The sequence below is a fragment of the Calidris pugnax genome, unplaced genomic scaffold (assembly GCF_001431845.1).
Source record: "Calidris pugnax isolate Ruff unplaced genomic scaffold, ASM143184v1 scaffold188, whole genome shotgun sequence".
Classification (NCBI taxonomy): domain Eukaryota; kingdom Metazoa; phylum Chordata; class Aves; order Charadriiformes; family Scolopacidae; genus Calidris; species Calidris pugnax.
This window is the reverse complement of record NW_015091257.1, coordinates 1,551,259-1,571,884: the sequence shown is the minus strand read 5'-3', so window position 1 is coordinate 1,571,884 and position 20,626 is coordinate 1,551,259. Positions and strand designations below refer to the sequence as shown.

General features: G+C 39.1%; 1 protein-coding gene across 1 annotated transcript in view; it reads left to right on the top strand.

Annotated features, from left to right (window-relative positions):
- ATP10A (ATPase, class V, type 10A) overlaps window positions 1-20,626 on the top strand; it is a 114,853-nt gene that overhangs the window by 85,431 nt on the left and 8,796 nt on the right. Inside the window, exons 9-16 of the mRNA XM_014960412.1 lie at window positions 938-1,132; window positions 2,527-3,088; window positions 8,559-8,662; window positions 8,834-8,960; window positions 11,230-11,414; window positions 12,772-13,093; window positions 15,171-15,247; window positions 19,043-19,168. Of these exons, the coding sequence (XP_014815898.1) occupies window positions 938-1,132; window positions 2,527-3,088; window positions 8,559-8,662; window positions 8,834-8,960; window positions 11,230-11,414; window positions 12,772-13,093; window positions 15,171-15,247; window positions 19,043-19,168 (1,698 nt within the window). The remainder of the gene's footprint in view (window positions 1-937; window positions 1,133-2,526; window positions 3,089-8,558; window positions 8,663-8,833; window positions 8,961-11,229; window positions 11,415-12,771; window positions 13,094-15,170; window positions 15,248-19,042; window positions 19,169-20,626) is intronic.

The window sequence follows — 20,626 nt, the reverse complement described above, 5'->3', positions numbered from 1 at the left end:
TCCATTCAAGTTTTACAGGAACTGAGTGGTCATAAAAGAGCAGAGAAGCCAAGCCTGGTCTATCTAGGGATTTTGCATTGTTGCAGTATTGACAAAAATTCACCCTCAAAACAAATTACAAGTGTAGATACAAAAAGATGCTCTTGGCACAGGTGGAACTTCTTGATTTCGGTCAAGAGTAAGCTCTTTTGGTACAACTTGAAGTTCCACTTTTTACACATGGGGTTCTGTGGTTGCTCAGATTCATCAGCTGCTGAGCATCAGCAGATAAAATTCTACTGAAGAAAGAGCCTTAGGTCAGTTTATCTTTTAATCTTTTGTATCTCTGCATCATGCTATCTTAAGAAATATGAGGCTTTGCTCTGGCAAGAAATAGGTTAAAGAAATGGAAATTGCTGATGAAATGAAGTGGAAGATGCTCTGCGTTTCAATGTGAAAACACATAAGAATTACTCTCAAATGTGTGGATGGTTGTTGTTCTCTAACAAACAATCCAAGATGGTTTCATTTTATTGTGCTGATGTAAGACAGAGCTTTAAATTCACGGCTGTCTAATTTTTCCACTCTTTTGGTCTCTGTAGTGTACCACCCTTTAGTAATAGATAATAAATGTCTTGAATTAGACAGAAAAGAGGGAGGAATATTAGTATGTAACTGCTCCTATCCACTACCCCCAAAGTAGATGAATATTAACGCTCTAATTATCTATAGTGAAAAAGTTGACAACACAGTTACTCATTTCTATTTCTATTGGAAGGCTCATTGTTAACTGTTTATTGTCTGGAATGGGTGTCTTACAATCCTCTCTGCCTCCACTCTGTGGTGTAAGGCTGCTGTAAAACTCTTGACATTGGCACTGCTTTGGATGCTTTGATTGCTGTTGCTGCTTTGGAAATTTGCAGAATCACAGTTATTATTCACTGCTGTTCATTACTAGGAGAAGGACATCACACCTGACCCACGCTTGTTAGAAAAGGTGAATGAATGTGCAAAGCACCTGGAGGTCATGAGGAGCCACGAACAGCCATTATCTCATCTGAGTCCAGAACTATGTGACATTTTTGACTTCTTCATTGCATTGACTATATGTAATACGGTTGTGGTTACTGCACCAAATCAGCCCCGACAGAAGGTGGGTTAAAGAAGCAGCAAAAGAGAGTTTAAGCCTCTTTTGCATTAATGCTAATAGTAAATTGAGGAAATTAAGACCTCATGTTCTGGTGAGAAACAAAGAGCTAGTTGTGAGACACTCTTAGAACTGCTATGTGAATGAGCAGGTTTAGCTAAGCATTAGTTAAATGGAGTATGTCAGCTTACCTTCAAGGTAACATCTCCTATCATCTACAATTTCAAGATACATCTGAAACTTTCCCAGTTGCTTGTACTGTAACTTATTCACTTAATAAATGTAAGTATGTGTGTAAGTATGTGTGGAAAACAATTTGTAAAAGGGCAAGACTTCCCAGAAAGGAATATAAGCTCTCTGTGAATATTTTGTGTATATAGATTAAATTAAGAAAAGACCAAGACTTTTTTTGAAAGTTTGAAAAGAGAATAGATTTGAAGAATATCACTTAAAACTTTCTAAATTATGTAAAGGATGCATCTTATACACATTATGGGAAATAATGATCATTACTGCTTAAATTGGCTTAAACCAGTGTCATTGATGAATGAGAATTTCAAAAACACAATCTCAAGATGATCTGTAAGACCAAAATATAATGGAATGTAGTATTAAAGCTAGCCAGCAGCTGGAATTTCCATTCTGGAGAAAATTCCGAGAGTTGTTTCTGTTCCAGATTGGAATAAAAAGTGAGCTAGTCTGCAAAATGACATGTTTTTGTGCCAGGGAAACATTTGGAGAATGCTCAATTGTGCTGTTTCAGGAATGTTATACAATAATTTAATATATATTACTATGAATGTGCTATTACTGTTAATAACACTGTATCTGTAAAAAAGATTTAAGTAAACAGAGATGAGTGATAAAACTGAAGCAAAATGCTTTGATGCTGAAAGAGAAGACAGCAGAAATTTTTTATTTCAACATGTTCCTATTGAGACTGTTGTCGACATTGGCATATTCTCATAAAACTTTCCTGATACCACATTTCTCAATAGAAAACTCTCATTAGGTTTTTTTTTTACTGCCTTCACTGAATATGTACAAAGAATGCCAATGTTTCCTACTAACAATAGATTTTAATATACACTACTGGTGGCAGTGCAACACCGATAGTCTATCCATTAGTCATATCTGAGGAGGTGAAAGAATTAAAAAATGTTTTTAATACAAACATACGTGCTTTCACACAGAGGCACAATTCTGAAGTTCTAACAAGTTTTTTGCTGTTGAGTCAGTTTTGTCCATTTACTTTCCTTTCTCAAACTACAAATGCCATTACATTTTGTTCTCAGAGAAATTCTCTTCAATTGGAGCTGCTCAGACTGAATATCGATGTCAGAATTCTTGTACAGCATTTCTTCTTTTTTTGTTCATTCATTTGTTTTTCACTTCTCAAGGTTAGAGATCGATTTGAACTAAAATCTCCAGTAAAAACCATAGAAGACTTCATACGAAGATTCACTCCAAGTCGCTTGACCTCTGGATCTAACAGCAGCAGTTCATCTAGTCTAGCTACAAGCAAATCAATGCACAGATTTGGTTTAAGTGTGCTTTCGTCTACATCTACGGATAGCACTTTATTAAAACTGGAAGAGAAGCTGGCGTACTCTGCGCAGATCAATAACAATGGCTACAGCTCCCAGCAAGGCAAGACAGCTTTGGGGAGTGGACCTGAGGAAGGAGAACTCCGTTATGAAGCAGAGAGTCCAGATGAAGCTGCTCTCGTCTATGCAGCAAGGGCATATAACTGTTCCCTGGTTGGAAGGCTGTCTGACCAGGTATCAGTGGAGCTACCTCACCTGGGGACATTAAACTTTGAAGTATTACATACATTAGGCTTTGATTCCGTCAGGAAGAGGATGTCAGTGGTCGTCAGGCATCCTCTCACAGACGAAATAAATGTTTACACTAAAGGAGCAGATTCAGTTATTATGGATCTTCTTCTACCCTGCTCTTCAGGTACACCTTTTCCTTACCTTTGTGGGGGTGGGAGGGAAGTGGTTCTGGTTAATTACTGAAAAACTCATCAGATCTTATTGCCTTCTCTACCAAGCAGGCCATCCAGCTTTTGTTGTGAATACAGGGAATGGTAGAATGGCAGCCATCTCTCTTCTTTCATAATACATTGTTATTGTAACATATTTTCTGTAACAAATTACTGGTTCCTCACCTTACAAGAATGAGTTAAATTAATTTCTGTACAAGATCTTCTACTAGCAAACTTTATTTTGAAGGAATTTCTTGAAACTCTAACAAAGCAATTTACATTTCTTCAGGAAAGCCTGCCTGGCAGTGCTTGGCTATTTGAGTATTTTATATGAAGCCCAAGCACTTCGTGTGTCATTTGTGAATCTTTATGTCCTTCTGCTGCAATACGTTTACATGAATCAACGCTTTTATGTTGGTTTGACTATGACACTAAAGGGCACTGTGAATCAATCAGCCATCAAAACAGAGACACTGTGGCCAAAGAAGGAGAGATGCGATTCAGATGAGAAATCTTGGCTTCAAATATGTAGTTGAATAACAGGGAATAGGCATGTAGCTGTGAACATGGAATACTTCCCTAAAGCATGAAGAACTTCTCCAGCAACCAGATGTTGCATGAAACAGGGACAACTTTAAATAGCTGCTAATTGTAGTCAGCTGGATTCAAGAAGAACCCTGGTAAGCTTTCAGGAGGTAGAGGAGACACACTGGATTCAGTTTGCATTAATCAGTTTGCATCTAATTTACTGTATTTTCAACACAGAATTTAATCCAGTGTTTAAAGGTTACCCCAGTATGAATGGACAGAGCCCCAAAGTGCTAGAGGTACTTCCCATGTTTCACTGATGCATTGACTTCGTGGTTATTTTGACATTAGTTGGAGTAAACAATTGTGAAAGGCTTATACTGTGTAATTTTATTTTAATGAAATACAGAAAAATGTTGGCAATAGTTTTCTGTTTACAGCCATATAAATCAAAGCCGAGCCAAAAAAAATTAAGAACAACTTGTCCTTAACTAACAACAAAGTATTCATTAATAATTTTCTAGTAAAGATTTGATATCACAGAAGGTACATAGAGCATCTGTGGAAACTTGTTTCCCTCCAAAGTACTAACAGAGAATTTGTATTACTAAGAATTTCTAATAACATACCTAGAAAATAATGTTTGGAAATAAGTTCTCAGAATGAGAACTGAGCATTAAAAAGAAAAGATTATTTTATGCCAAGTCTCCAATATTTTGTCACCATATAACAGACTATGTTTGCAGCTGCTGTGTCCCTTCACAGTCAACTCAATGAATCAAGGAATTTTCAGGCAAATTTTAGGCAGATGTAGGACCCACCTGGGTAAAACCATAAGGCCAGTTAGAAACCAAATGGCGACATTACCAAAGATGATGTATGTCAGAGAAGGGGGAACAAAGTTCCTGAAGACCAGTGCTGGCAGTGAGCAGATTCTGTAGCTGGGCAACTACAGCCATTCCACCATCTTCACAGGCAGGCGAATTGAATGTGGCTTTGGAATTTTGCCCTTTTTTGTTCGTTTTCTAGCCCAAATTGAACTATGAGGTTTAGTATATTTTGCTTTTGCAAGCAGTGTAAAGTGCAGCCACTAGAACCTCATAAGCAGTGTCCTTTGTTTTCTAGCCCTCTGAGCCACTGCTGGCTTCAGTAATTCTGTGTATTTCAGCAGATCTGTCTGAAAAACACTTGACATTTCTCTTGAGCAGCTTCACTCCTGGAACTGAATTCACAGTCTCTGGCTGCAGTATGGGATATGTTGTCAGTTCCTGAGGGAACGGCATCTTTTTCCCATTAAGGAAGGTATTCCCCAGGTAGAGGGAGCCTCACAAGGTTTATGCTGTGGCTGTTACCTGTATTGCAGGATCTGTCTGTGGTTTCATCCTGTTCTCTGGTTATGGTGGAACGTGAGAGTGAGAGGAGATGTAATGCGATGAGAATTCAGGCATTTATCATTTCAAGGAATTGACCAATAAGTGAATCGACATGACAGCTAATCCCAGTGGTTGCTCTTTGCTATCTTAGTGCCTCAGGGACATGTAAATTGTACACCGATCAAGCGTGCATCTTGAGACTTTGTGGTACTTGCCCTCTTAGACCTGAAAGACCAAGACAACACTGTGTCCCTGATCTCCCAGCTCTAACATCACGTTGTGTGACCGGGTCCTATCAGACACAAGGGTCCTGTTTGTTTGGGAGGAAGAGTATTTTAAAATATGACACGAGGAACAGCCAGAAGCAAATGTATTATGTTGTAGTTTCAGTTGTGTCTTATAGAAAATCAGAAATCACCACAAGCTTCAAAACTTAAAAATGTTTCTGAATTTACTCCATTTGTTCTGCCTGTACATCTAGTTGTGGCTGTGAAACCTGGTGATTTCTGATAGCATACAGGTATTTCCAAAAGCCTTGAAATTATTTCCAAGGGTGTATTGTTTTAACTTTATCTCAAGAGTCACCATGTTCATAAATAAGAAAATTACTGTTTGAGTCAATAACCAGCTCGCACAGGAACTGTGAACATAAGTCATTGAGAAAACAATGACTGGGCTGGCTTTCTGCAGCTGCAATTATGGAAGGAAAGGAAGCAAGCAGAAAGCCACTAGCTCTCTGTCGTTCTTTTGGAGAAGACTTTTTTGCTGTTTTTCACGGTCATGCTGCTTAGCACAGACACTGCATCCTGGCTAAAAAGAATCTCCACAACTGGGTTTTATCTGCAAGATATTCCTTCCCTCCTTTTAACTTCTGAGCACAAGATAAATCTCAGGGCAAGACTGATGAGGAACATGAAGAGCTAGAAGGGGTTTATCTTTCATTGATATGCTGGTGGAGGAGGGAGATACAGTCTTCCATGCTGGAATTAGGAATTCACAGAGAAAAGGGTGTGCACATCTCTACTTGCAGAGAATTACTGTCTTTGTTCATTGAAGGTGGTGTAAGCATTTGATATTGTGATCACTGCATTAGTGGCACTCAGACAGATCTGAAGTGATTACCAGCACTTAAAGTGATAGAAACAATTTTTGGTGTGTTTAAGCCCCTATTCAAGTTTACACCATTTGAAATCAGTGAGTGACTGAAATAGCCACTTCCATAAGACAGTTTTTTTGGGGATATGCAAGAAATATGATATATTCTCCCTAGAATTGTAATGTATCACAATAAATTAGGAAGAGTGCTTGCCTACGTTATTCTGCTAAAGTTAAAAAAGCTGACTCACAAACACAAGAAGCCCACAAGGTTTGCTGCAGTACTTCTCCAAGAAAAAAATTTCTTATATTACATAGCCAAGTCACCTGTGCCAAAAAGATTATCATGCACAAATAGAAAAGAAACTAAATGAAACTGTGTTAGGCTGCCAGTTCAGTATATGCACATTTGTACTTTATGCTGCGGATGAATCTAGTTGTGAGCTGGTTTAATAGTTTCTGATGGGGCCTCGTGGTGTATGTGTTGGAGCCACAAGCTGTACTGTAAGAAGGGGCTTTCCAGTTGCAAACAATATTTGTAGGGATGTTCCTCTGGAATAAAATATCTGTATTGACACTTTGAAAAAATCTGTAGTGATAGCATAGGCAGCATTAATAGATGGGTGGAAAGGCCCTTCCAGTATTCACCGCAGAATCTTAATCAGAGATAGAACTAAAACAAAGGAATGTTTGAAATACCACAGTCTTTGTGGAGTCCCTTGGGACCTACTGGTTATATACACTCACAGCTTTACAGGCCTAGAAAGGATAGGACAGTCTTTAAAGGTGAGAAAATGACTATACAGGGTGTAAAATGTGCTGATACATGGTTGAGATAACAGGAACAAAAATCAGAATATTTGGATTCCAACTCCCAGCTTCTTCCTTCCTACAACATCAATACTTATACGTGTTTGTGCTGGAGCCTCTGAACGCCTGGTTAGACACTGTGCTGCTGTATAAACATGGAAGTGCTGAATGCCATGTAAGTTTAGAGACAGACAGATGTGTATATACATGGTCACACATAGCAAGATCAAATCGTGTATGAATAAATGCACACCGGGAAAATGGGCACCAAGAAGTATAAACAGTAAGATATTTGTGTCATCTAATTTAGATACCTGTATGAAGTGCTTAAGATAAGGGTATAGTGCCCTAGATTCTCAGTATGGTCAGCTGAGAGAGGAGAGCACATCCAATGGTGAACTGAGACATATACAGTAGGTCTCTTCAGATGCTCAGACTTCTGTTGATGAGTGGCGTTCACATAACTCTGTGACTCGTTACTGTGCAGGTACCAGTAACACAAATATTACATTAAGGAACAGCTCCAATTACAAAATTATAATCCTGAAATTATTCTTCATCCCAAAAACCGTACAGACTCTAAAAAAAAAAAAAAAAAAAGACATCAGGGAATAGGAAAACCTCCCATAAGGTACCAGTCATTCTCCCTCAATAGTTCAAATAGTTCAAATCTAAAAACTTATCGGCTTATAGATTTACTTTAATACTAACCCTGCAATTCATATTATTTAAGATTGCACTACAGTACATTGTAAATGAACCAGTCTTGATCCTAGATGATAAAAAAAGGTGCATATCACCTGTTTTTAACTTTTGAAGACATCATTTTAGGTAATAAGAAGGATCAAAATGTGTTACCATTCTATTCATTACTCTTTTTGAATCACAGCGTGAGCACATTGAACCAATCCCAGCTCAAGAGAGAAAGGGAACAGATGCTCAGTCCTGATTTAGAGTTCTTACATGTGGCTTTAAGAGTAAAGCTAGGTGGAAGTTGTGTTGCTGCGTTCAAGGTGGAAGCTAGGTGTGAGGTGTGCACAAGTGTAAATTCTCGTCTAAAGGAAATCACAGTCACACCCAGAGCTTCTTGCGTTGATTCGGGCTGATAGGTAGTATCAGTACAGCAGGAACAGAAGTATCTTCATAGACTTAGATATACAAAACAGGGTATTGTTTCTAGTTCTTTTGAGATATTTATCTTGGTAGAAAAGTGCTATTTTTAAGTGTCATTTTTCTGCACATAATGAGATGTGGAGAAACATTTGCTAATAGTGTATTTGAAATCATCCTTCTCTTCCTGTCACTATTGTTTGCTGTGAAGATTATCATGATTTCTTAAAGTATTCAGGCCAAACAAATACTTAAGGAATACGAAAAAGAAGGTCTTTCTAACATATATTCACAATGACTTTTGAAGAGAGAAGACAGAGAAGATAAAAAATAAAAAAAAAAGACAAGATTGTTTTTTCTAAATGGAATGTTTTACTTGAGTTTCCCAGGAGACATCAGCAGTTCTTTAAAAGTATTAGTTATAAAATGCTGGTACGGTGAGTACTGTAGACAAGTTTTTATTCTCTGAGGCCATTCAGCTGCTGTTATTTTTCAATCACTAATTCTTTTTTTTATTCTTATCTAGATGACCCTCGGGGCAAGCATCAAAAAAAAATCCAAAGCAAAACCCAGAATTACCTTAATCTGTATGCTGTAGATGGGCTGCGGACCCTCTGTATTGCAAAAAGGGTAAGTACATGCAGACTTTTAGTTTGCTTTTAAGGAGAGTCTTGACAAAGATTACTGACAGCATTTATTAATTTATTGTTCCTGATTCATAACTTCTTTTTCATTTTATTCAGTAAAGTATGAATGCTTTTCCATCACATTGACTGTATCCTCACATACTCTTTTTAATAGGTTCTCAGCAAGGAAGAGTATGCCTGTTGGTTAAAAAGTCATTTAGAAGCAGAATCCTCTATTGAAAATCGTGAAGAACTTCTGTTTCAGTCAGCACTGCGGATAGAGAAGAATCTGCATCTGCTAGGTAATGAAATGAGAGCTGGACATGGAATTAAAATGTGTTAAAAATTCTGAAAGCTTGGCTATGAAATCTATTCTTTCCCTTAAATGGTTTCTGACAGTACAGAAATTGGCTTCTTTTGGACTTTGTCATGGCTGTCATGTGCAGCACCAAAAAGGAATGGGATATAATTAACATAACAGACACATCCTGTTTGCCTTTCTCCTGCCATCATTTTATCACTAGTGAAATGAGTGGAGTAATACTAGAGATGAATTTGACACAATATCATAAACAAGAACTGCCGCTCTAAAGAGGAGGAGGACTTGGCCCAACCTGTCTACAGAATTTCATTAGCTTAGCGCCACTTGAACGTGTCAGAGACTTCTATGACTTCAGGGATACCACAGACACTCATAAGGCAGAGCTCATAAACTGCATTTGTGAGAGGCATCAACTCTCATATACATACACATGCACTCAGGGACTGTATTCTGTTGACCAGGATTGCATTAATTTTAATGATGCAGTTAAAATCAGTGTATGTAAAATGCATTCCAAGAAATAAGTCATACTCTTCCACTGCTGAGCTGAGGTGTGGACATCACTGAGATTCTAAAATGTGTATGTATCCACTATTATTTCAAGTGTCCAACTGCTTTCTCTGGCAAAGAAACTGGGATAGCCATAACACAGTTGGAGATAACAACCTTAACTAATTGCCCACATGCCTGTTTCTGGGAGATGAGATCCACCTCACCCAACTTTTGATGTATCTACTGCAGATCTCTAAGGCTCCTCAATGGAGCCTTAGAGCCAAACCAATGGAGAGACAAAAAGAAAAAGTGCAGTTCATTTGGTCTGCCATAGGTACCCACTTTAGAATTAGATGAATCATGTCCATAAAGTGTCTTTTTCTCTCCTCTGACCTAAATGGGAGCAAGAGCTGACTAATTTGGACCACATTAATCAGGAAGATCCCACTGTGGTTGTGTGTGTTGGCTCTGGCTGCACTCTGGAAAAAAAAAAAAAAAAAAAAGAAAAAATCAAAAAAAAAAGAAAAAAAAAGATTGAAAAAGAAAAAATTAAAAAAAAAAAGAAAAAAAAAGATGAAATTGAGCTGCCAGACAAAGCTGGAAGTAAACTAACCATTCAGTCATTCACCCACAACCTCACACTGTGGTTGTGTCTTCCAAAGATCAGTTATGATTAGGTTGTGGGAATAAAAAAAGTGAGTCTACAAGAGGAATATCTTTTCATTGGTACACTGTTTGAATAATAATAGTTTTCCTGTCATTGCCCTGAGAAGCTGTTTCCACCTACATGCATGGTGCTCAGACTTCAGGTGGATTGCTATTGCTAAAATGTTTTTTTCAAGGAGCAACCATAGGCATGATAAATAGGTGAGAAAAGTTTACTTGCTCTTCCTGTGTTTCCAGGTAACTTGCCTTTCTGTCACCTCCTCATTCTCATGTAGTGAGTGCTTACATTTCCTCACACTGAAGCCTCTCTGAAACCCAGTGGAGCACTGACATATCAGTGATGACATTGGGCTTGGTCCTGAGCAGTTTTTGTTACACTATTTGTAAATCTCGTCTTCATCAATTGTTTTGTGAAAGCATAAGAAAGATACTCGGTCTTTTATAAACAGGTAGAAAGATACATTGAAAGCATGGAAAAGCCACATTTTACTTCCACATCATGGCCAACAGATTCCTGATTTATTCTCTGCTCATTTGGCAACTGGTGTCTTTCTGCAAGAGGAAAGAGCAACCAGGCAGGAAAAGGTTTATGTCTCCAGCCTGATGTGCTGTTGCCAAGCTGTAGTTCTGCTGTCATTCCCCTTCCAAAGGGAGAAATCTCTAGTGACCAGCCTCTTCTAGTTTAGGAAAGACAGTTAAGATCCTTAGGAACTGAAACTATATCCTAGAAACAACATCTTCTCTAGAAACTTTCAGAAGAAATGGTGAAGATACAGAGCAGAGAGACAATAAGCAAAGATACATCGGCCTTGTGAACATCTGAGACTAGAAGGGGCATCAGATTGCTTTTGAATTTTTGAATTTTGGATTCCTTGTTAACTGCTGATGCAGGTCTTTACCCCAGCTACTTTCTGCTCCTCTTTCTCAATACCCAAAAAAAGCTGCATGAATCTTGCAACCATTGGTAGTTTAGCTATTTCTCAAAAAAAGTCACTGCTTATTTAAAAAAAAAAATAATCCAAGCTTATAATTTCAGGTGAACCCTAAATGTTCATATAATATGGAGTATTTTGCTTTTTCTATGCGCTTAGGTGCAACCGGCATTGAAGACCGTTTACAGGATGGTGTTCCAGAAACCATTGCAAACTTGCGCAAAGCTGGGTTGCAGATTTGGGTTCTGACTGGAGACAAGCAAGAAACAGCTGTTAATATTGCTTATGCCTGCAAGCTACTAGATCACGATGAAGAAATCATCACTTTGAATGCGGAATCACCAGTAAGCAGATCCAATGCACAAGTTTACTTGTGAACTAGCTGTGCTTTATTTTTAACTTGTACAATTAAAAGTTTGATGGCTTTTTTTTTCCTTTCCCTATTTTTTTTTTCTTCTTTTCCTGCTTCATCTGCAATTTTCAGGTAGGACACCTCTTTGAATACTTTTCAGTGAATCATGCTTCTAAGCCATAGTATCATGTTTCATAAACTTACTGGAGACATGTAATTGTGTGTAGTGGGTTCCACCATGAATGAAAATATGCCATAGCAGCATGAAGGCCTTACTTTGGTATGCATTCTCAAAACATCCCTAATTTTGCTTATTGGCACTAATGGGTCTCCAATCGCAACCTGTTATTAAACATGTGTTGCGGAAGAAAACAATTGATAACCCATTTAGAATTTGTACTTTATTTTACACCATTGAAATGTAGTATTTAGATAACTCGGTCGTTCATGTTTTCTCAGGTGGCTTTTTCTCTGGAGATAGAAAAAATACTTAAATTTTGATGCTAACTCTGAGAGTCAGAAAACCACATCTACAGTAATGCTTTGCTTCCTAACAGACCTTTTCTAATTCTTCTGAATTACTGATCTTTCCTGTGCTCAACTTCTTGCAAGCAGACAGTCACAAAGAGTTTACTGATATGGTCTAACATACAAGGAACCAGACTGATAGTGCTGTAGTCCTTTAATGGGGTGATAAAATTGGACTTCAGATCAGCAGAGGAGAGGTAGGCCAGCAGTATCCAGCTCCAATTTCTTTGGAAAAGGAAGAAAAGATAACAGCATTTTCTGTTCTTGAATGTATCAACTGAACTGGTAAATTGATTTTCCATGATCTTTCTTTTTTGTCATACTTTGTTGTAAGACCAATAGCACTTCATTTTAAATGTTCATATATTCTCAGTAACATCTTTTAGTTGAGTATGGCTAGGAGAGAGAATTCATCTTAAATAATCTTTAATTGGCCTTTAACAACGCATAACTATTTGATCTGAGTTGTAGGCGTATACATGGTGTTCATCACCATACTTAACTTGGTATTGATACCGATTATATCATTTCTCAGCGCTGTTACTCTGTGAAGGAGCAAAAAGAAATTAGTTTAACATACAATACAGCATGTTAAAGAGGAATTAGATTTTAAGCCTTTCAAGTCCTCATTCCTGTCATATCTTCTGCAAGAATTAAATGTGTTTAGAGCAAATAGAAGGGAAGATTATTAGTAATTAAAACTCTAACAGTGCATCAAATATAACACACTCCCCATATCCCTTATGCCTAAATATACAGCAAACAAGCTTTTGAATATGTGTTCTTTTCTCTCAAGTGTATTTATTTTGAATTTTTTTCAGGAGACATGTGCTGTCTTGCTGGAGCAGTGTCTGCAATGCGTAGAGTCTAAATTTTCAAACAACACAATAGACGAAGCTACTGGAAACATGACTGTTGGGTTCACCCCTCTCTCTCCACCCTCTTCCTCTGTGCTTTCCAGCTTGGGCCTAGTGATTGATGGAAGGACTCTAGCTTATGCCCTGGAACCTACACTAGAAGATAAATTTCTTGCACTAGCCAAGCGATGCCGTTCAGTACTGTGTTGTCGCTCTACCCCACTCCAAAAGAGCATGGTAGTGAAACTAGTCAGAGACAAACTCAAAGCAATGACCTTGGCAATAGGTAAATATCTCAGTTTAAACTAGCCTGCCTTGATGTATACTGCGCCTTGAGAATTTTGATAGGCTGGATGGGGCTTTGAGCAACCTGCTCTAGTGGGAGGTGTCCCTGCCCATGGAACTAGATCATCTTTAAGGTCCCTTCCAATCCAAACCATTCTATCATTCTATGTTTTTTTGACTTGGAATAGAACCCTTACAGCTGCCTCACAACTCAAATAGCCTTCCAGTTTTGTCTGAAAATGTGTCAGACAACTCTAACATATTTACTCTAATGTATTTCTTCAAAACTGAGTAGTAGTTGGGATTTCTTCCTACAGAAGTTAGGTAATCAGGGCCCAGGTATGCTATGAGGTTTTGGCATGTCTGAACCCAGCTGTGAAGAATTTGGTTAGCTGATGCTCTGCACAACACCATTTTGCAATCATTGCATTACACAGAACAAAATTGTGCTCAGTGTTTTTTCATCCAGTCATGTTTAAACTCAAGGTTCTGAGTTTTTCATCACAAATTGGCCATGCAGCACAGGCAATGACTGACAAGGCCTCATCAGTACAGACAATGGATTTATGACTGGCATCATACCAGCACTTACGCTTCTTTCCAGCTAATCACTCAGTTGGCAAAGGGGAGATTTTGTCAGTCACCCTGTTCTAAATCTGGGAGCATCTTCCATGTTTCCATTATTTTTACGTAAGAAAAACCAAACAGCTCTTCTTCCCCTATCTCAAGTTTAGGCTTGTGTGGCATTAGAAGATATGATTGCAGCATATATTGTCACAAACACACTAGGTTTCATCTACCTGTCGTGGTTAGTCATAGCAGGAACACGTGTGGGTTGGACCTACCCATGAGAAACTCTAAGTACGTATAATAATTGACAGATCCCTGTGACAGCCACATCACCAAATGTGTGCTGGGTATAATAATCCTCATGCTCACTATATTATATCTAACTCAAATATCCCTCCCTTGTATTGAATTTCTATCTTTGGCTGAGTGACTGGGTCATAATCACATGCGTATGCTGTCAAAAACATCTGACTGGTTAACTTGAATTACCCAGAATGCTTAAAAAGCTAGTGGAGACTATGCAGCTTGTGTTTTCATTCTTTCTGAACATCTTCAGCCTCTGATAGAGGAAGGAGGAAGGAACTCAAGCTCCTGTTCTGGCTTAAAAGCCTACCTGTTTACATTCTCGCTTTTAACCAACATGAGCTAACTTGGGGTTGTGTCAGAGTCACCAAGACATCAGCTTTGTCAGGTGAGCAGATTCCACCCTTACACATGCCAACAGCAGACGAACTGGAGTTTAAAACCAAGTTTCTTGTCATCACCTAGTACAGTTTCATTTTCCGTGGCACACTGGCTGTAAATTTAAGAGGGTAAGAAGTAGATACATGTCCCGTTCTGGTATCCTTTCTGTGACACCTATCACTATTTGTTTCATGGCTGGAAGCAGAGCAAGGGATGGTGACTGTGCAACCAGTGCAGTTAAATCTACATGTAGGATGGGTGTATTAAAGATCTCAGATTGGTCAACCCAAGTAAGGAGTTAACCTACTTTTTGACCTTATTGTATTTTTACTGTGTAGACATTCTCCTTTTTGACCTTATTGTATTTTTACTGTGTAAAAATTTGCTTTAGACCTCCTTGCACATTTCATTCTTAGTCATACTTGATTGCAGGCAGACAGTTAATCAGGAAGCAGAAGTATTGGGAAGCTCATTCTCATCCTTCCAGTGTTTTAGTATTTATGCAGTTCAGGCCTGATACTTGAATTTTAGGTCTTACTAAAGGGAGAGGGATTTGGGGCAATTTTTCGCTTTTACATGGGGAAAAAAAAAAAAAGTCTACAAAGATCAGAAAGTCTTGGAAGTTCAAGCGTTGAACCTTACATTCCAAAGACAGATCCTTTCCTACCCCACATCTCCTTTACTATACCCATCCAACACTTAGTACACATCTCCCTTACTACATTCAGCCAACACTCGGTAACAACTAGGTTTTCCTTTGCTTTGCTGCTATTAACTGTTCCTAGTCTACTAGTGACAACAAAACTGTATCTTGTCATCTTTAGGTGATGGTGCTAATGATGTCAGCATGATCCAAGTGGCAGATGTTGGCGTGGGGATCTCTGGTCAAGAAGGCATGCAGGTAATGTTGCTCATTCACTGAAAAACACTTCCATGAAAGGGGGAAATAGACACTTCCCATGTGTCAGCTTGACCAAGCTGCCTTTAAATAGCCGGCACAAATAAAGGAGAAGCAGCAAGAGTGCCAGTTGTACATCGTAAAGATGGTCTCAGCTGAAGTTTGAGCTTGTGTTTGTTCTCAGGTCTGCGGTGAGTTTAAACATGCTACCTTCTCAGAAAATACAACTTATTAGATCCCTCTAGGTAATATGTTTTAAGAAATCATTTATCAAATACTGGTTTAAAGAAGGGAGAAAGCTCATCTATGCATTATTTAGGAATTAAAGGTTCATCTTATTCTGGCTTTTATTCTCCTCTCTCCTGTATTGCTTGGCTATACTTCACCTGTGGAATAGCCGTGCAAGCCCATCCAGCTGATGCAGCTTGTTTGCATGGTGTGGGAGTGACCCTTAGCCCAGCCACCCACACATCTTGCCCACTCAGGCTATTCAGATGGCAGAACAGTGAAGAAAGAGAAAATTGCAGCCCTCTGCAGAACCACTGCTCCATAGACACTGTTACAAGTCTTGGGTTTTCTCCCCATTTCCCTTCCCCAGGGAGCAGCAAGATAAGGGAACTTGCTCTGTAGTCTTTGGATGTGTTCAGCCTTGGATTGCTGTGTTTACCACTTCTCCACCCTAGAAAGAGAGGATGTATATGCACAGGATGTATTACCTACTGTATTACTTATTACCTCTGCCTCCTCTGCCGCTAGTGTCGTTCAGTAGCAGTGTTAGCAGCAGAAATGGCAGTAAGTCACAGAGAATGAGGAAAGTGCCTCATTTCCACAGCCTGTCTTGTATTTGGGCTGGGTGCAGACTGATTGCATGAGAAAATAGAGTAGCTGAGGATATGTCAAAAGAGCTTTTCAGAGAACATGCAAAGTGTTTCCATCCTGAGGACCTGAGCAGATGAGCATGCTCCCTAACTTAGTTACCAGTGGGTGGTTCTCTGACCCACATTGCATTTTTTGCCACACTGGCTGGATGTTTTGCTTGAAAGGGAAGAAGGGACCCCTTTACACAGAATGCAAGTTGGCTATAGTATTTTATTCCGTGGCATTTCATGAATGTTACAGTTTATTTGGGTCAACACACATTTCTGAAACAAAAATTTAACTGAGCTATGAACTTGGGTGTCAACTTTGTGCATTTTCTGACATGCAGTTCACCAGAAGGTAGGACAGTACTCTGGAGAAAAGTCAGTAGATGTTTTTCTTATTTATTCATATACTCTTCCAAAGGCATCCTCTCCTCGCCATTGTTGGAGGCTGGATATTACAAAAGACGGGCTTCAGCCTGACCCATCAAAGCTATTACACTTGCTCTCCTTGTAATCATCCAGTGTGTTCAGTCAAAGTAATCTCCAGAGCAAATGGATGTCCACCAGTGCTCTTCAAACAGACAGATTTCAGGCCTGCAGTCCATTAAAAATGCTTCTCCAAATATGTTAGCAGCTTTAAATTAGACTGGAAAGAAGCTACCTCAAAAATATTCAGATGTGCGTTGTGCATATGGCATCCCAGCCATAGACTCTGTGAATGTGACTTTGGTAGCTGGAGAGGGCAGGAGAAAAGGAAGTCTTGGATTAAGCTGATGCCAACTGTATTTGTTGTTCCACAGCCTTCAGCAGGCTCCAAGAGCTTTGCATAACTTCTGCAGTACCACTCTGCAGGCAATCCAGGCTCCAGAGAGCCCAACAGAGACTGTTTTTGTGGGGTTCCCCTCCAAGCCTATCAATTCAAAAAAGTCTTCTGCAAACTCCTTGGGTCTTATCATCCCTTATGAATTTATCAGCTCCTGTAATCTATGTATTAATTCAGATCACTTTTTTTCTTAATGTAGACATACAGTGCTCGTAGCATTTTTTTCACTCCTCTCCCCATTGTGCCACATCCAGTTGAGCTCTTACACTTAAAATAACCAGTCCTCAAATGCCCCTGGCTTTTGCCGTGTATTCAAATCAGAAAGCTATTTGCTCATTAACCCATTAAGCTACCTGTTTTTTTCTAAATGAAAGTTCAACAGAGTAGAAGATGTTTATAGATCCCTTCCTTTACTTCGAGGTCCTAAGGAATCACTCAGGCCTCTTTTCTATAAACAGCTGTCGGGATCTTATGCATGCAGGTACTCAGAAGGCGTTGAGCATTTAGATGTTGAAAACAGCAGTACTCTCTGATTTATTTTCTTTCCACATTCTGTGGAAGCATGTGGAGCATGAATCACTTTTTCCTGTGAAAAAGCTGGAAGAAAAAAATAAAAAATGTGAAAACCAAGGGGGTGTTTTGAGACGAAATAAACATGCAAATGTAATTGGATAATACCATCTTCCTCACTGTGTTCCTCACTGTAATCAAAATGGAATAAAAAAGGAAAAAAAAAAAAGAAAAAAACTTCTCACAGTATGTCGTGAAGTACTATGTTAGAAGCACAAATGAAGAGAAGCTAACAGTTTTGTTTTAACGTTGGAATAGGCAGAGATGGAGTGGAGGGCAAGGAAGCAGACATAGCACACCTCTGTTCTCCTCAAACTGCAGGATAGCTGTATGGCTGCGAGACAAATCAGACTCTTCTGTGCAGGGAGTTTATAACAAGTGTATCTCAGTACCTGAGAAATCCCAGAATGTGTCAACATATTAAAAAATGTCCCAGTTTATATATACAACTACTGCTTAAATTACAATGCATTATTACACCCTTTCTTGCATATGCTTTTAGAATTTTATTTTAATAGCTTCTACAAGCACTTACTTGGGAAAACAGCCTTTTTAATGATTTACCAAGAAAGGGAATAAGGAAAGATTAAAAGAAGGAAAGATGTATCTCATTGAAAAATACAGCCAAAATATACCCTGCAGAGTGTGAGGAAGACATTGCTCCTTCGTGGGTTTTCACCTTTCCTCGTGTTTTTGCTGCACTGTGAGAAGAAAGGTGTTACCAAAATAGAAAATGAAATATAAAATAATATAAATGAAATCTTAGTGTTATTCTAAGGCTAAGGAAAATCGTGATAACACCATCATTTACAAGAAGGTCTCATCTAGACTTACAGTACCCTGAATTTTAGTCAGAAGTAGCGAGAAACTGGGTGATTCATTTTGTCAATGTGATTTGGCAGTCTGCACAGTCCCAGAGGAGTCTCATCTTGTGTGATTTTTTCATAAACAGTTTTAGAAAACATGCCATTTTAAAAATCCCTCAAAATACTGACGTCTGGGGACAGCCAAGTAAACTTTATAAGTCGAGATTGCAAATGTAATTAAAACTAATATTTTTATTGTTTTGTCTTTTAAAGTCCAGTAATTATGATGCAACCAGTTAATTGTGCTTTTCTTATTTTATTCTCTGGAAGGTCATTTTGTAAGTACCCTGTAGTTTTTACAGAGAAAGATGTTATTGCCACCATGATGTTCACGGGCGGCCCCTGAGCCTTCGTGCTCGTGTGACTGCGATTGCCAGCCATTCTCCCACCTCTGGCTTTTTGCTGCTGCTGCTTGTCACCATCTAGAACGTAGACTGTAATGTCCTTTGGGCGAGGACCGGGTCGCCTTGCATGTTCTGCCGAGCTGCCGGGTTTTGCTCAGGGGTATTCCAAATCAATGCAGAAATAACTGCATATTTCAGAAGCACCGCAATGGCTTTCGTTCTTCGTCAGTTCAACTTCCATTGACTGTGTGACTTGAGAGGACGACTAGGTTCACTGTTGGTGTTGAAAGTGACGCTTTACAATAATTATTCTAATTTTTCTTTCATTGAAGGCGGTGATGGCAAGCGACTTTGCAATCCCAAGGTTCCGGTATTTGGAGAAGCTCTTGCTTGTTCATGGCCACTGGTGTTATTCCCGACTTGCCAACATGGTGCTGTATTTCTTCTACAAAAATGCGGTAAGTGTTTGACTTGGCAGCTTTATGCCACCACGTGTTTCCAGGGCTTATTTTGTGCTAAGTGAGCATTAGGTCAGCCTTCAAATGGTTTATAAATAAGCTGCAAAGAAATTTGCAGAGTTGAAAGACAGCTGGCTGCCATTCGCAGAAATACGGGACCCGCTCCATAACAGCTACAGTGTGCTGCTGAATGTGCAATTTAGGTAACAGAAATAACAACCACTGTTTAAGAAAAGTTTCTTTATAGAGCAGTTTTGCAGAATTTAGATGGCTAGACACAGGAGTCTTTAATGCCAAAGCCATCCAGCATTGGTCCAAAGTAGCATTTGAGTGTGTTTTCTCTTCCTGACCCTATCTCATCGTTGCTTATGAATCACTGTACGTACTCCCTAGTGACTTGAGATAGTTTGAGTCCCCTCTTTGTCTCAGAGGAAGAGATTGGGAAGGGTTTTTCCTTGATTTATCGTACTCCCAACTAATCAAAAGAGTTCATTAGAAAGGAAGCACACTGTGATAAAGAACAGTGTACGTGTCTGAGTTTCCTCCCTGGTGTATGGAACGGGAGTTAGTCCAGTACTGGGCGGTGGGCCAGTAGCAGCTCAACTCCTTGGCCCTAACAAACGCCCTTTGCACTGATCTTGGAGCACAAAGATGATTGATTGAAAACTGCATAACAAGACAACCAAGAATTCCATCAGCTGCGTGGGAGTCACTGGCAGGCACACGGATATGCTCACTTGCAACACCTACAAATCACCCTGGGAGCAAGGGATATGGAGAAGCAGGAAAAAGAGGAGAGCCAGAGCTCTCAGACCTCCGTTTGCTCTAGAGGGCAATGTGTGAACTGTGAGCAGGAGACTGGATATTATCCTCAATATCAGAAAAAAAGTAGCTCTCGATTTTGCAAAATTTGCTTTCCAAATTCAATCTAATCCTCAATTTTTTTAATCAGTGCCAACTTTTTAATGCAAATTCCTCTTGGCCTGACTAATCCCTGTCTGATCTCAGTCTGAAGGTATGTATTTTATCAGGAGAAGACCATCATTTGCTCAAAATTTTGAACATCATAGGAATACCCAAGAGAGCTAAAGAATTAATAAAACATCTTTGGTTTAACACAAGCATTTTAAAATACCTTCTGTGGTCTGATCAGAAACTGAAAGCAAGCACCCTTCCGGAGACAAAAGAAAGAAGGGACTTGGACAGTCTGAGCTGCTGCTTGCATCTGAAATAGCAAGCAGATTTAAATAATGCTGCACTGAGCCACCTGTTGAAGCACAACAGCAAAATACATGCTGGTGTTCAAATGCCTGAGTTTTAAGGCTCGATCTTGAATGATGCTGAACGTCTATACTCCCACCCCCAGTGCTGTATGTTTCCAAGATACACTTTGGCATGACAGTATCGAATCTGAGCTTCCAAGAAGTGTGTGCAAAGCCATCTTACTTTTTTTTTTTT